At 16.9% G+C, this 14,659-nt stretch overlaps 5 protein-coding genes across 5 annotated transcripts; 3 read left to right on the top strand and 2 right to left on the bottom strand.

The window, feature by feature from the left end:
* Positions 1-431: 431 nt before the first annotated feature.
* On the top strand, positions 432-1,416 carry Der1-2 (DER1-like protein, putative; the record flags this gene model as incomplete). The annotated part of the gene is made up of 3 exons (XM_028675625.1): positions 432-789; positions 893-1,120; positions 1,214-1,416. The coding sequence occupies 3 exons, from the start codon at positions 432-434 to the stop codon at positions 1,414-1,416; spliced, it is 789 nt and encodes a 262-aa protein (XP_028532195.1).
* Positions 1,417-2,484: 1,068 nt separating this feature from the next.
* PIGA (phosphatidylinositol N-acetylglucosaminyltransferase subunit A, putative) lies at positions 2,485-4,692 on the top strand (the record flags this gene model as incomplete). Its single annotated transcript, XM_028675624.1, has 7 exons — positions 2,485-2,656; positions 2,948-3,144; positions 3,270-4,019; positions 4,096-4,137; positions 4,257-4,344; positions 4,443-4,512; positions 4,644-4,692. 7 exons carry the CDS (start codon positions 2,485-2,487, stop codon positions 4,690-4,692), a joined length of 1,368 nt encoding a protein of 455 aa, XP_028532194.1.
* Positions 4,693-5,282: 590 nt separating this feature from the next.
* Positions 5,283-7,382, bottom strand: PRELSG_0616000 (conserved Plasmodium protein, unknown function; the record flags this gene model as incomplete). Its single annotated transcript, XM_028675622.1, has 1 exon — positions 5,283-7,382. The coding sequence occupies one exon, from the start codon at positions 7,380-7,382 to the stop codon at positions 5,283-5,285; it is 2,100 nt and encodes a 699-aa protein (XP_028532193.1).
* An 854-nt stretch (positions 7,383-8,236) lies between these two features.
* On the top strand, positions 8,237-9,093 carry PRELSG_0615900 (conserved Plasmodium protein, unknown function; the record flags this gene model as incomplete). Its single annotated transcript, XM_028675621.1, has 5 exons — positions 8,237-8,371; positions 8,439-8,495; positions 8,596-8,639; positions 8,850-8,972; positions 9,057-9,093. The coding sequence occupies 5 exons, from the start codon at positions 8,237-8,239 to the stop codon at positions 9,091-9,093; spliced, it is 396 nt and encodes a 131-aa protein (XP_028532192.1).
* A 1,488-nt stretch (positions 9,094-10,581) lies between these two features.
* Positions 10,582-13,056, bottom strand: DCP1 (mRNA-decapping enzyme subunit 1, putative; the record flags this gene model as incomplete). The annotated part of the gene is made up of 1 exon (XM_028675620.1): positions 10,582-13,056. The coding sequence occupies one exon, from the start codon at positions 13,054-13,056 to the stop codon at positions 10,582-10,584; it is 2,475 nt and encodes an 824-aa protein (XP_028532191.1).
* Between the last annotated feature and the right edge of the window lie 1,603 nt (positions 13,057-14,659).

The raw sequence follows: 14,659 nt of genomic DNA, 5'->3' as shown, positions 1-14,659 counted from the left end.
ATTAAAAAATAAATAAAAAAAATAGGATTACATATATTAAAAAAATATGAAAAATTTCCTCATGAATTAAAATATTTTTTTAGTTACTATATATTATTTTTTTTTTCCTTTTTGAAAATATTAATGTGAGAACCAGTAACAGGAAATTTTTTTTTATATATATAGGTGGAATTAAAAAGAATAAGCTCATATTCAATATTATATTGTTGTGTATTATTAGAAAAATAAAAAATACTGAATATTAATTATAAAGCTTTAATTTTATGTATGTATACACAAGAAAATCTCAAATGCTTGTATAAAGAAAATAAACAAATAATTATTCTTTTTTATTTTTTTTTTTTTTTACTTTTTTTTATTGAAATTTTGTACTATACATTAATTTTTTTTTTTTTTATGTTTATATATATAAATATATATTTTAGAAAATAATGGAAATATCAGGTCCAGAAGTGTGGTATAATAACTTACCACATGTGACAAAATATTTGATAACTTTAATTTTTTTAGTAACTTTATTAATATCATGTAATCTATTAAATGTTATATATTTTATATTGGATTGGAATTTAATATACAATAATTATCAAATATGGAGAATATTTTTGAATTTTTTGTTTGTTGGTAAATTCTCTCTTGCTTGGGTATTTTATATGTCTTTATTATCTCAATTTTCATCATCTTTAGAGAAAAATACAGTTTTTACTTCTCCTGGATCATATTTATATTTTATTACTATTCAATGTATTTTCTTATCATGCATAAGTATATTATTTTATTGGCCCAGAGGTATTTAAGAAACTTCAAAAAAAAAAAATATGTTTATATATATGTAAATTAATATAAATTTTATATCATTAAAAAATATATATTTCTTATATTAATTTTATAGGATATCCATTTTTGGGAAATTCTCTTTTATTTGCGATAATATATTATTGGTCTAGAAGAGAGGCGTGGAGTCAAGTGTCTATTTATTTTTTTACTGTTAAGGGTTATCAATTACCATTTGCTTTAATTTTTCTTCATTTAATAATGGGGCAATCTCTATGGGTAGATATTATGGGATTGTTGTCTGGACATATCTACTACTTTTTTAGAGAAATATTACCAAGAGAAGGTATTATTACATAAAATATATTTTTTAAAAATATATTGTATTTCTTTATCTTATTTTATTTTTTTAAAATTTCTTTATTTTTTTTTTTTTTAGGTGGACCAAATATATTAGAAAAAACACCTCAAATTTTTGATAAGATCATGCTTAAGTTACAAGAATTTCGTTTAAATAATGGAATAAGAAGCAGTTTTTCAAGCTATGGGTATAGTAATATAAATAATCAAAGAAATATAAATAATTCTAGTACAAACAGAAGAGTTTTTATTGGTAGAGGTGTTAGACTAAATGAAAGTTAAAAAATATGCATTTTTCAAATTAATATAAATATGTTCGCTTACAACAAATTTTATATTCTCACTATTTTTAAACAAAGAAAAATTTTTTTTTTTTTTTCTATTTTTATTACATACGAAATAAAAGAAAAGAAAATAAGAATGATTGTATAAATTTAATGTTATTTTATATGTAATACCAAACAAATATTAATTTGTTATAATTTTTTCTATTATTTATATTATATTTTTTTTATTTAATTATTGTACATAACTTATTTCTAAATGTTATTGTTATTACACTATTATTGTCATTAATTTTACTTTTTTTTTTTTTTTTTTTTTTGTTTTATTTACATATTTTTTAAAAAAAAAAATTCTATTTTGTTTTTTTTAAACTTTTTTTTGGGAAAAAAATATTCAATATTTCATTTAAAAGTATCATATGTATTTTAAAATTCTATTTTTAATATATAAGTTTTTAAAACAAGACAAAAATATGAAAATTGTATATGCTATTTTCATGGAAATTACCATAAATTTTTTTTTTTTTATTTTTATTATTGTTTTTTTTTTTTTTTATTAATAATATATACTTTTTTTTTTTCTTTTTTTTTAAAATACATGAATAACACGTTTGATTATTGTTTAGAGAATATTTTTTTAAATATATTTTAATAATGCTTTCTAAATAAAGGGTGTATTGATTTATAGTAATATTCCCATTAAAACTAGCAGAGTATAGCTAATTTTTTTTTTTAATTTTCTTTTTATAATAAATAAAATAAAAAAAAGTTTGAAATTTCCCGTAATTTCATTAATACAATATAGATCATTTAAAAAATGCCTATTTAAAAATATAAAAAATATATATATATATATGAAATTAATTATAAATTAACATTAAAAAAAAGTTAAAAAATTTGCAGATTTACGCTAAGTTTTTTATTTCGAATACTTACATTTTAAGTAAAACTTTTTTTTTCATATTTTTTTGTCTCTTCAATGGAAAAAATAAATTTTTTTGAAAATACTAAGAATCATTAATTATAACAAAATTAAAATATGTATATTTATAAGAATATGTAAATTATGAAATGTAAAAATAAAGAAAGTAATATATCTAAAAATAAAAATGAAAAGGAACTTATTTATAAAAAAGAAAGAAAATGTTGTATATGTATGGTAAGTGATTTTTTTTATCCAAATTTAGGAGGAATAGAAATGCATATATTTGAATTATCTAAGCATTTAATAAGAAAAGGTCATATTAAAATATATAGAAAAAAAAAAAAAAAAATCTCAAGTATACCATAAATATAAATAAAAAAATAAAAATATTTAATTATATAAAAGATCTATTCCTAAATTTAGAAAAGACATTATATTTATCGAATTTGAAGGAAATATAATTATATATTAATAAAAAAAATATATATATATATATATATATATGTGAATAAAAATAAAAGTATATAAAATTAAATAAATATAAAATATAATATTCATTAAAAAATTATAAAATGTTTATACATTTCATTTTTAAATTTTATAGGTTTTAAAGTAATAGTAGTAACTCATTGCTATAATAATAGAACTGGGGTGAGATGGATGGGGAATGGAATTAAAGTGTATTATTTACCATTTTATCCATTTTTAGATATTGTAACTTTTCCAAATATTATAGGAACATTGCCATTATGTAGAAATATTTTATACAGAGAAAAAGTTGATATAGTTCATGGGCATCAAGTTATATTTTTATTTTTATTTTTTTTTAGTAGTAATCAATTTTTATATTTACATATATATATATATATATATATATATATATATATATATATATAAATATAATCTTTTTTTTTTTTTTTTGATAGGCAACATCACCATTAGCTCATGAATTTATTTTGCATGCCAAATCTTTAGGTATAAAAACTATATACACTGATCATTCTTTATATAGCTTTTCAGATAAAGGATGTATTCATGTAAATAAATTGTTAAAGTATTGTATTATGGATGTTGATCATTCTATATGTGTATCACACACAAATCGTGAGAACCTGGTTTTAAGAACAGAAATAAATCCTTATAACACTTCAGTAATTGGTAATGCTCTTGATACAAAAAAGTTTGTTCCTTGTATAAGTAAAAGACCTAAATTTCCAAGAATAAATATTATAGTTATCAGTAGATTAACATATAGAAAAGGCATTGATTTAATTGTGAAAGTTATTCCACCAGTGTGCAAAAAATATCCATTTATAAAATTTATAATAGGTGGTGACGGTCCTAAGAGAGTACTTTTAGAAGAAATGAGAGAAAAATATCATTTACATAATTCTGTTGTATTATTAGGGAAAATAAAACATGAAAATGTTAAAAACATTTTACAAACAGGCCATATATTTTTGAATACTTCTTTGACCGAAGCTTTTTGTATAGCTATAATTGAAGCTGCTAGCTGTGGATTGCTAGTCATTTCAACTGATGTAGGAGGAATTTCTGAGGTTTTACCTCAAGATATGATGATTTTATCAAAACCTAATCATATTGATTTATGTAAAGCTGTAGATAATGCTTTAGAAATTGTTCAAACTATTGATTCTAATTCATTTCATGAAAGGGTAAATAAGTTATTTATTTTTTTTTCAACCTTAAAAATATTAATTTAATATATGTACACTTTTTTTTTTTTTTCAGTTAACTAAAATGTATTCATGGGAAAAAGTTGCTGAAAAAACAGTATATATGAGAATTAAAAAAAAATATAGGATAAAAAATTTCTATATTAAAAATTAATATATTTTAATTATAAGCAATATAATTTAATTTAATCCAATCAATTTTTTGTATAATTTTAGGAAAAAGTTTATATGAAAGTTTTATCTTATCCAAGTCCAACCCTTTTTAATAGAATACGAAAAATATACGGCATTAGCAGGGTGTTTAGTAATAAATTCAGAACAAAAAAATAAAAATAAAGCAATTCTATTAATTTTATTAATTTAATTTACATTTTATTATTATTTTTTTTTTTTATATATTAGGTAAAATTTATATTTTTATAATTATTATAAGTCATTTATATTGCCAAATATTAGAATGGATTAAACCAAAGTAAGATTATAGAGCATAAAAATAAAATATATATATATATATATATATATATTTTTAATGTTGTATAAAATTTTTTTTTTTAAATATCTATTACATACGTATATAAATATTTTATATTTGACATTATACAGAGAAGATATTGAAGAGGTAGTTAGCTTTCCACATTTAATAGAAGAATAGGTTATATAAAAAAATTAGTTTTATTCATTTCATTAAAAAACATCATATAGAAAATTGTATTTATATATTTTATTAAAAATAAAAAAACAATTTTGAAAAAATCATAGTTTATTTTTTTTTTTTTTTTTTATATTAAGTTTTTGTATTTAAAATTTTTTTTTTATTCCTTTTATATATGAGAATATATTTTCTTAATAGGACAAGATTGTAAAAAAAATTATTCATTGTCCACTAAAAAATAAAAAAATCAAGTATATTAATCAAAATTATATTTTTATGGAAGTGAAATATCAGAAAAAAAAAATGCATTAATTTTTTTTTTAAAAGATGATAAATATTTAAAAATTTTTGTTAAAAAGTGTGAAATATTATAAAGAACTTTAAAAAAATAATTTTAATAATATAAATGTGGAGATTCAAAAGAACAATTGATAATAAATAACAATAAAGTACTATGAAGTAATAAAAATGTTTTATTATAATAATATAAATGTATATTTAAAAAAAAAAAATTAAATAAAATAAAGTAATATAAAATAATAAAATAAAAATGCTTAATTAGTATTTTGCTTCCATTTTATAATAAAGAATTATGCTTGTGATTCTAATAATTTATATTCTTGTTCAATAACTTTATAATTTAAAACATAATTAATATTATATTTTGCTTTAAATTTCATTGGGAATTGTTTATACTTTAAATCAATATAGTTTAATAATAGTACTTCATAGAATTTGTTGGTTAATTCTAAATATTTATTCTCATAATTATAATGTATTATATTGACATCTATTAAACCTAAAAGTATAGGATTATTCAAGTTTATAATATTCTTACAAAACACTTTTTGCTTTTTTAAAAAATATCTAATAACTTCAAAAATAGTGAAGTAAAATTCTACACAAGTTAATCCTTTTCTCTTCTCTTTTATATTATCCAATTTCATGTCTTCTATATTAGGTAAACTAAAAAAATTTATTATTTTATGTTCGAAATCTAAAATGAAAGTATGTAAAACATTTTGAGAAATATTTTTTAAAAATAATTTTTCCTTTTCTAATTTTTTATATTGAACAATTTCTTCTATTGAATTTTTATGATCTAATGCTTCTTCATCAATATCATAAGTAATATTTTTTTTTTTTTCATTTTCAATTTCATTAATTATTTTTGATTCATTATACTCCTCATTCAATTTATATAATCCTTTGCAAATCATTTTAATTAAATTTATATTTCCTCCTATAATATTATAAATACATTTGCTAATTTCTTCATTTTTTGTAAAATTAGGAACCATTATACACTTAATCATATCATAGGAAAAATCGTTTATCTCTACTAAATTACTTTTTATTAATTCATAGTTTTCTAATTCATCTTTATTTAAATAATTATAATAATTATAATTTATTTTTTCTTTATTTTTATTTTTATCTTGTATTTTTTGTTCACATTTCCTTGTATATTCAATTTTTTTTTTAATAAAATCATCCATTTTATGTAGTGAAATATTGCTGGTTGTTTTACTAAAAGAACTACTTTCATTTTCATTTATATTCATGTCATTATTCATATAATAAAAATTATTATTATTTATTTTTCCCTTTTTTTCAAGAAATAAATTCATTATTATACTATTGTAAATAAATATAAATTTCATTATTTCTAAATTTTTTATAGAATGAATTATCACTGGTATATTATACATTTTCTGTATATTTTCATTTAAAAAATTGATAAAGAAGTTAAAACTTCTTACTGGCTGACTACATAATAAAGATAAATGAAAATTAATAAAAATAAAATAAAAATTATAAGAATGTCTCATTTCCAAAAATTTTAAAATTGATAAAAAATATTTATAAATATATAATCCATTAGAATAGTTAGTCATAATATTTCTAGAATTATTAAGATAATAATCATGTTCTTCATATTCAGCAATCATTTTAAAAAAATATAAGGAAGCACTGAATTCGTTCAAATAACTGCAAAAACATTTTACATTTAATTTTCGTAAGAGTATTTTTACAAAAGAATTCCAATCTTCAAAAAAAAATTTACCTTTTTCTAATAAAATAGAAAAATTTTGTATTTTTTCCCTATCTTGATCATTCAAATAGTCAAACATTTGAGGATTATTGATAATATATTTAAAAAATGAATTCATTTTAGATAAAAGAACGTGATCTTCTTTATCCACTAGATAATGGTATAAATCCTTTAACTGTATTTTTTTGTTTTCAATATCATTGTTTACTTCTTTTAATAATTTATATCTTAAAGACGATTCTAGTGAATGTAATTTAAGATTAAAAGAAATGTCATTTATTAATTTAAAATCATACTCAAAAAATATATATTTTTTTTTTTTTTCATTTTTATTATTCAAAAAATTCTCTCTTGATTTTTCAATGAAAAATTTTTTGCCTAATCCTTCTGCTCCAATTATAAAATGGCAACAATTATTCTTTTTAGTCATATCATTTTTATTATTATTTTCAAAAATATGCGTTATTTTATTGATATAATCATTTCTTATAATATATTTCCACTTTTCTTCAAAACTTTTATTCTTTCTTATATTATTTTCTAATATTTTAGTACTAAATTTAAATTTTTCAAAATACTTATGATTTAACATGAAATTATTTTTCCTTAATGATTCTACATTTTTTAAAATCATTTTATTATTTTTTTTTTATTATAAATAAAATTAATTTTAACTACTTCCTTAGAATCCTTATTAATTTTCTTTAAAACAAAAAGGAAAAATTAAATAAAAAATTAATTTTTTTTTTATTAAATACTAGAAAAAAAAAAAAATAACTATATAATTTTTAAGTTTATAGTAAAAAAAATAATAATTAAAAAACCTTTCATATAGAAAAAAAGGTATTTTTAAAACAAAAAATACATTCATTAAAAATAAAAAAAAAATAAAAGACAAATAGATTTATTATAAATTTTTTTACATATTAATTTTTAAAATTTTATAAAAAAATTTACAATTTTTGTGTTTTTTTTTCCTTATTAAAAATATATAATTTTTTCAAAAAAAATTGTCGCATTTTTTAGAGTAGAATTAGTCGTTATTAAAATACTACTTAAAATAAGTGTACTTTTTAATAATAATTCATTTTTTTCTTTAAAAAAAATAATAACCCTTTATGTTTTAAAATAGAACTGTTTTCTTTTTTTTTTTTTTTTTGTATTCTCATTTATATAAATTAGATCAAGTACTATTGGAAGAAAAAAAAAAAAAAAAAGTGCTTAAAAATGACAAAATTTTATAAAAGAAATATTTTGTATAAATATATTATTTTTTTATTGTATATTTTATTCTATTTATATAAAAGAAAATCATTTTAATAAATACGCTAACATAAATATTAGGAATTTTATAAAAAAAAGACAAAGAATTATATTATTTCTTTTTTATGACATTGCATAATTATTGAATTAAGTGCATTTTAATTCAATGAAAAAAAATAGCTTTTATAGAAAATAATTTTTATATAATAATAATAAGAAGAAGAAATGGATGATTATATAAATGAGGATTTAGCTATAAAGCATAAAGCTTGGGATCTTCACTTCAAAGATAAAAGAAGAAATAATAAATTTAAATATTCAAAAATAAAAAATAAAAAATACATTGTGAAGTGGATAAAAGTGTGTAATGATAGTTAATAATTATTTATCTTTTTTTATTACATTAATATCTTTTATTATTTCTTAGCAAAAGGACAACGAAAATTTATTTGAAAGATGGCTCCAAATAAAAACATTAAATGAGGTTTTTGTTTTTAAATTATATATAAAGATAAATAATTATCATAAAAAAGAAAACTTTTTATCAATCTTTTTTTTTTTTTTTCCTTTTCTTTCTTTTTTAGAATTATAATTCAGAAGAGGAAAGAGAAAAAGAAGAAGCAAAAAAGTAAATATTTTTTATATTTATATATATTTATTCATATAAAAATAAATTACTTAAATTATATTTAAAAATTTTAAATAAACAACTTTTTTAAGAAAATAAAAAGTTCATGAATATATATCTAAGCATATATACATTCTTGTAAAAATAAAAAAATATATAATTTTTTTATTTCTTTTACAAAAATAACCCATAAATATAATGACAACTTAGAAAAATAGACGGAAATGTACTTAGTATAAACAATGAAAAGAGAAAAAGTTGTAGATTAAATTTACAAAATATTCTGAAAGAAAATACCGTAAAAATAAGCTACGTTGATCCTCCCAGTGATTTGTAAAAATAAAAAAAAAAAAATAGTATTAAAAAAAATGTAAAAAATAATAGAAAAATATATATATATTTTTTATATTATTTTAGATCATCTGAAGAAATTGAAAATGATAAAAATATCTAGAATAGACTTATATAAACTTTGAATGTATTTGTAATCATTTTTTTTTTAATTCTTTTTTAGATTTTAATAATTTTTTTATTTTTTTAGACTTGTAGTTATTTTATAATTTATTAATTTAAAAAATTCACTTTTAAATTAAAAATAAACCTCTTACATATTTCTTAAATATTTAATTATAATAAAATTACCTGAAAATAAAAACTATGTGAGGCATAATATATTTTAATGAAAAAAAAAAAAAATATTTCATTCCCACTATTTTATTTTTACAAGAATAAAATTAAAATACTTATAAATATCCAAACTATATTTAAAATACTTAAAAAATTTGATACAATATAACTTTTATAGTATTTCATCAAATGGTAAAAATATATTTAGATTTAAAGCATTGCTTTTAAATTAAAAAAAAAAAAAATTTCTAATTACGAAATTATTAAACAGTTCATTCTTATCTTTATGAGATTTATTATTATTATTTATAGATATAAAATTTTTTTATTAATATATGGCCTGTTTTGTTAATGAATATTCATAATTATATATTTATTTTCATATTTATTTTTAAAACATAGTTAAATTAAGAGTATCACTTCTATCATATAAAATAAAATATAAAAGATTAATAAAATAATAATTACAATAGTTAATTTCCTTTATTAGTATAAAATTATGTAAAACAATAATATTACATTTCATGGAATTTAATAATAAAAAAAGATATATATATGAATATATATATATAACTTAAAATTATTCAAAAATACTCAATAACTTAAAAAAAAAAAAAACAAATTTAAAAAAAAAAAAAGTTTTAATAAAAAAGCTTGTTAATAAATGAAATGATAAAATTTTTACTGATTTTTTTTTTTTTCATTATTTTTATCATAAATTACTTTTCTTCTTTCTTATTTAATTTATTATAGTATAATAAAGAAAAAAAGTATGAATAAATAAAAAAAAAAAAACATAATGGGGAATAAATCACCTTTTGAGTATATTCGGTTAGACATAAAAATTAAAATATTCTTAACAAAAACATAAAAATATAAATATATATAAACATAAATATATTTTCAAAAATCATAAAAAAAAAAAAAAAATATGAATATGTAAAATATTATTTTATTTTTTATTTTTATAATGCTTTACTTAAACCATTTTTGATATACAATTATATATATAATAAAACATTTTAACGAAAAATTTAAGAATACATATATATATAAGAAGAAAATAATAATAATAAAAAATAAAAATAAAATAAAAATAATTTATGTGCTTGTATTAACTTAAAAAGTGAGTATATATATATATATATATTTCTGTAATATATATAGAAATAAAGATATAATAAGTATAAATTTACACATAGTAAAAATTAAAAAAAAAATAAAATAAGAAAATAAATAATTAATTTATATATACAATTATAAAAATAGAATAAAATTATCTTTTATAAATTGATAATTTAAAAAAAAAAAAAAATTATATAAAATTTGTGTTCATTGTTAATTTTTTCCACAATAAATCAACAAATTCATCTGATTGTAATGTTTCTTTAATTATATTACGTATGACATTCCGATTTAATGTTATACTTTTATTTTTATAATCTACATCGTTAAACTTATTGTTATTATGACCATCATAAGTATTATTATTATATTTCATTTGATCTTTATTATCCAAAGAATTTGTATAATTATCTTTTTTAATATTTTTTTTACTATCTAATATGTTAATTATTTTTTTATCATCACTTTCTATTTTATTCTGCATCTTTAACAAAACATTATACGAATCGGTATTATATGAATTTAATATATCATTTTCTGAATTATTATTATTATTATTATTGTTATTCATACTTATTTTATCTGATTTTAATTTAATGATATCTAATAAGGAAGTTATTTGTTCATCTTCACAATTATTTAATTTTTCTTTGTCTTTGTCTTTATAATTTTCAAATGAGTTTTTATTTAATAATTCCTTACTTTTTGTGTCCTCTTTATTACTCACTGACATCTCTTCACTGCTATCATAATTATTTTTATAATATTTATATAATTTACTATTTGAATTGTCCTTATTATTTAATAAAATTTGTCTTTCATTTTTTTTTAAATTAGAATTTATTATAATATTGTTATTATTATTAATACTACCATTCGCATTTTTCCCTTTTTTTTTTTTTTTTTTTTCATCGTCCTTCAATTCATTATTCTTATTTAAACCTAATAAGCTCATAATAGCTTCGCCTCCTTTTTTTGCATTTATTTCATTCTGAAGATGTAAGCCTCTTTCTTCAATTTTATTTTTATTAATATTCAGTGTATCACTATTTTCATTATCAACATATTCATCACACGGTAATTTCTTATTTTCATTTTCTTTTTCATATTCTGTTGATAAACCTTTAATCAAATAAAGAAGTTTTCTTCCAGCTTTATCGCTGTAATCGACTGTATTCTTATTACAATATGTTGTTTTTTTATTAGATATATTATGACTATTTAAATCACCTATGTCACCATTTATATTTTTATTAGTTGTAACATTACCATTAATACTATTGTTTTTGTTGTAATAACATTTCGTATAATTATCATATATAATATTATCATTGTTTTTATTTGTTCTCATATAATCTATATCATTCACAATATGAGCTAAATCGAAATTGTTTTCATTTTTATTATCACTGGTACTGTTTGATTTAATAGAAGCATAATTATTATTTGACTTACTCTTTTTTAAAACATTATCAGAATTTTCTTCACTCTGTGTATTTTTTAAAATTAAAGAATTATTAACATTATTATTGATATTATTTTCTATATCCTTAGATTTATTTATTTTATTATCCTCCTTTTTACTATAAAAATTATTTAGGTTTTTTAAATTTTCTTCTGTTTTTGTTACCACAGTCATGTTATCATTCATATTGTTATTTTTAGTAAATATAAAATTTACATTTTTATTATAATTACTACTGCTACTTTTGCTATTGTTATCTAAATAATTTTTTTCTTGACAAGCTTTTTCAACTAATTCTTCTAACATTTTGTAAATTTTTTCTTTTTCTTCAGTACTGTAGAACCAAAGACTATAAATGCTTTTGGTATTATTTTCTTCATTGAAAATTCTATAAAAAATATAATTTTGATCTGTTGATAAATTAATATTTGCATTTATATCTTGTAACAAATGTTTTTCATTTTTTTTATTTGTAATTATTAATCTATAAAAAGGAGTAACTGATCTTCTTACAATATATAAAAATCCTTCAATATCTGCTCTCGTCCATTTTAATTCATCTTCTTTCATTTTATATACAGTTACAAAGCACGATTTCATAATTATTTCAGTTATATATATATCAATACTTTTTAACATTTTAAAGCATATTTTTTCTCTTAATAAACTCACTTCCTCATTTATATTTTCATCATCATTGCTTTTATTATTTTCATCCTCAGAATCATCATTAGCTCCTTCACTTTTCTTACCATCGCTTTCTTTATTTATTTTATTCGATATATTTGATGAATTTAAAGTAGACATATTATTTCTATTTTCTAATATAGTATTATTGTTATATGCATTATTATTATGATTAGAATTTTTGAATTTTTCTTTGTATTCATATATTTTCTTTGGATGATATGAATTATAATCATAAGGATAAGAATTCTTATTATATTTATAATTATGTGAATAATAATTATTATTTCCATTATTGTAATTTACATTCGCATTAGTATGCCCAATTAAAGAATTAATACTATTATTATGATTATAATTTTCTTCATTTCTATAATTTTTCAAATCATTAACCAAATTATTTCCTATACCTTTTTTATTCTCATTAAAATTATAAGAACCGTTCATATCATAACGATTAAAACGACCTTTTAGTTTTCCGTAATTTGTGGAAATATTATTTTTCTTTTTCATTTTTTGTCAAAAAAAAAAAAAAAAAACATATATAAATATGTATGTGTATATATTAAAAGAAAAATTAAATTGTTCTAATAAAAAAAATTATACATATATATATATAGATTCATATAAACTATATTATATATTAATTATAATAAATATTTAAATAAATTAAAAAAATTGAAAAAAAAAAAAAAAATAAAAGCTAAAATAAAAATTAAAATTAAATAAGATTAAATTAAAAAAAAAAAAGTTATTATAAATAGTAAAAAAACTAAAGTAAATTTTCAATGAATAAATAATCTTAACCTTAATAAAAAAAAAAAATGACAAAAAAAAAAATTACTAATTTGTTCACTCTCTATTTAAATTATATAATTAAATATATCAAATTTTTACAATTAAACAAATGATAATAAAAAAAAAAAAAAAACGAAAGAAGTAAATAATATAATGTATTTATGTTAAATAGCATTTAAGCATGTTTTACGTAGATGTTACTTTATATTTTTATTTTTTTTTTTTTTTTTTGCTTTTGTATGCACAATTCAATTGAGCTACAATTTAAAAAAAAAGAAAAAAAGTTAAAATAGATTAATAAAAAAATAAGAAACTTGAACGTAAAAAAAAAAAAAAATATAATAGAAATAACAATTACAATAAAACAATAACAAAGAATTCGAATATTAATGTTTATACATAATAATTAAAATTAAATTCTGTAAAATAAGATATATAAATTTAATTTTTATTCCTTTTTTTTTATTATTATTTTAAATTATAATATTTTAGAATTTTCTACATTTATTTTTTTATAATAATTTTATTAAACATAAAAATAATTATAATATTTCACATAAGAACAAAACATTAAATTCAAAACGAATATAAAATTGCATGGAAATAAAAATATAATCATACATATTTTTAAAAAATTTAATTATATTTTTGATATATGAAAGATATAAAATTTTGCACATATATATATACAGTATATGCTATATTTTTTTTTTTTTTTTTTTTTTTTGATATAATTTTTTTTTATGCGATTAAGCAAGGTTGTATTTTTTTTTTTTTTTTACACACAGACAGATGCACAAAGATAAAAGTCATCATGGTAAAATATAAAAAATACCAAAATATCTCTCAAATTTCTTAATATGAACTTTTATATATTCCTGAGAAATTAAGTAATTTTTGCACAATTGCTTAAAATATATCATTTTAAAAATATTTCCTAAAACTAAAAAAAGTTATACGTTAAATAAAATTGTTATATAAAATAAAATTTTTAGTTAAAATATAAGGGCTATATAGATTTTTTTTTTTTTTCACATTTTTCCTTATAAGCTTATATTCTATTCGTGTGCTAAAGAAAAAAAAGAAAAAATAAACTGAAAAAATATTATATTATTTTAAAGGATATAGAACGGAATGTGCATGATTTCATGAATTAACTAAGATAATTTTTTTTAAAATTGTAATAAGGCATTCTTCATAATCAGTAAAATTATTGATACATATATATAATGAATTGACTTGAAATATAATTTGTAATTCTTTAGCATTTGGCTAATACATATATATATTTTTTTCTTTTTCTATTTCCTTACAAAAC

The sequence above is a fragment of the Plasmodium relictum genome (genome assembly GCF_900005765.1).
Source record: "Plasmodium relictum strain SGS1 genome assembly, chromosome: 6".
Taxonomy (NCBI): domain Eukaryota; phylum Apicomplexa; class Aconoidasida; order Haemosporida; family Plasmodiidae; genus Plasmodium; species Plasmodium relictum.
The sequence above is the reverse complement of the archived record's forward strand: the minus strand, read 5'-3'. Positions and strand labels throughout refer to the sequence as shown.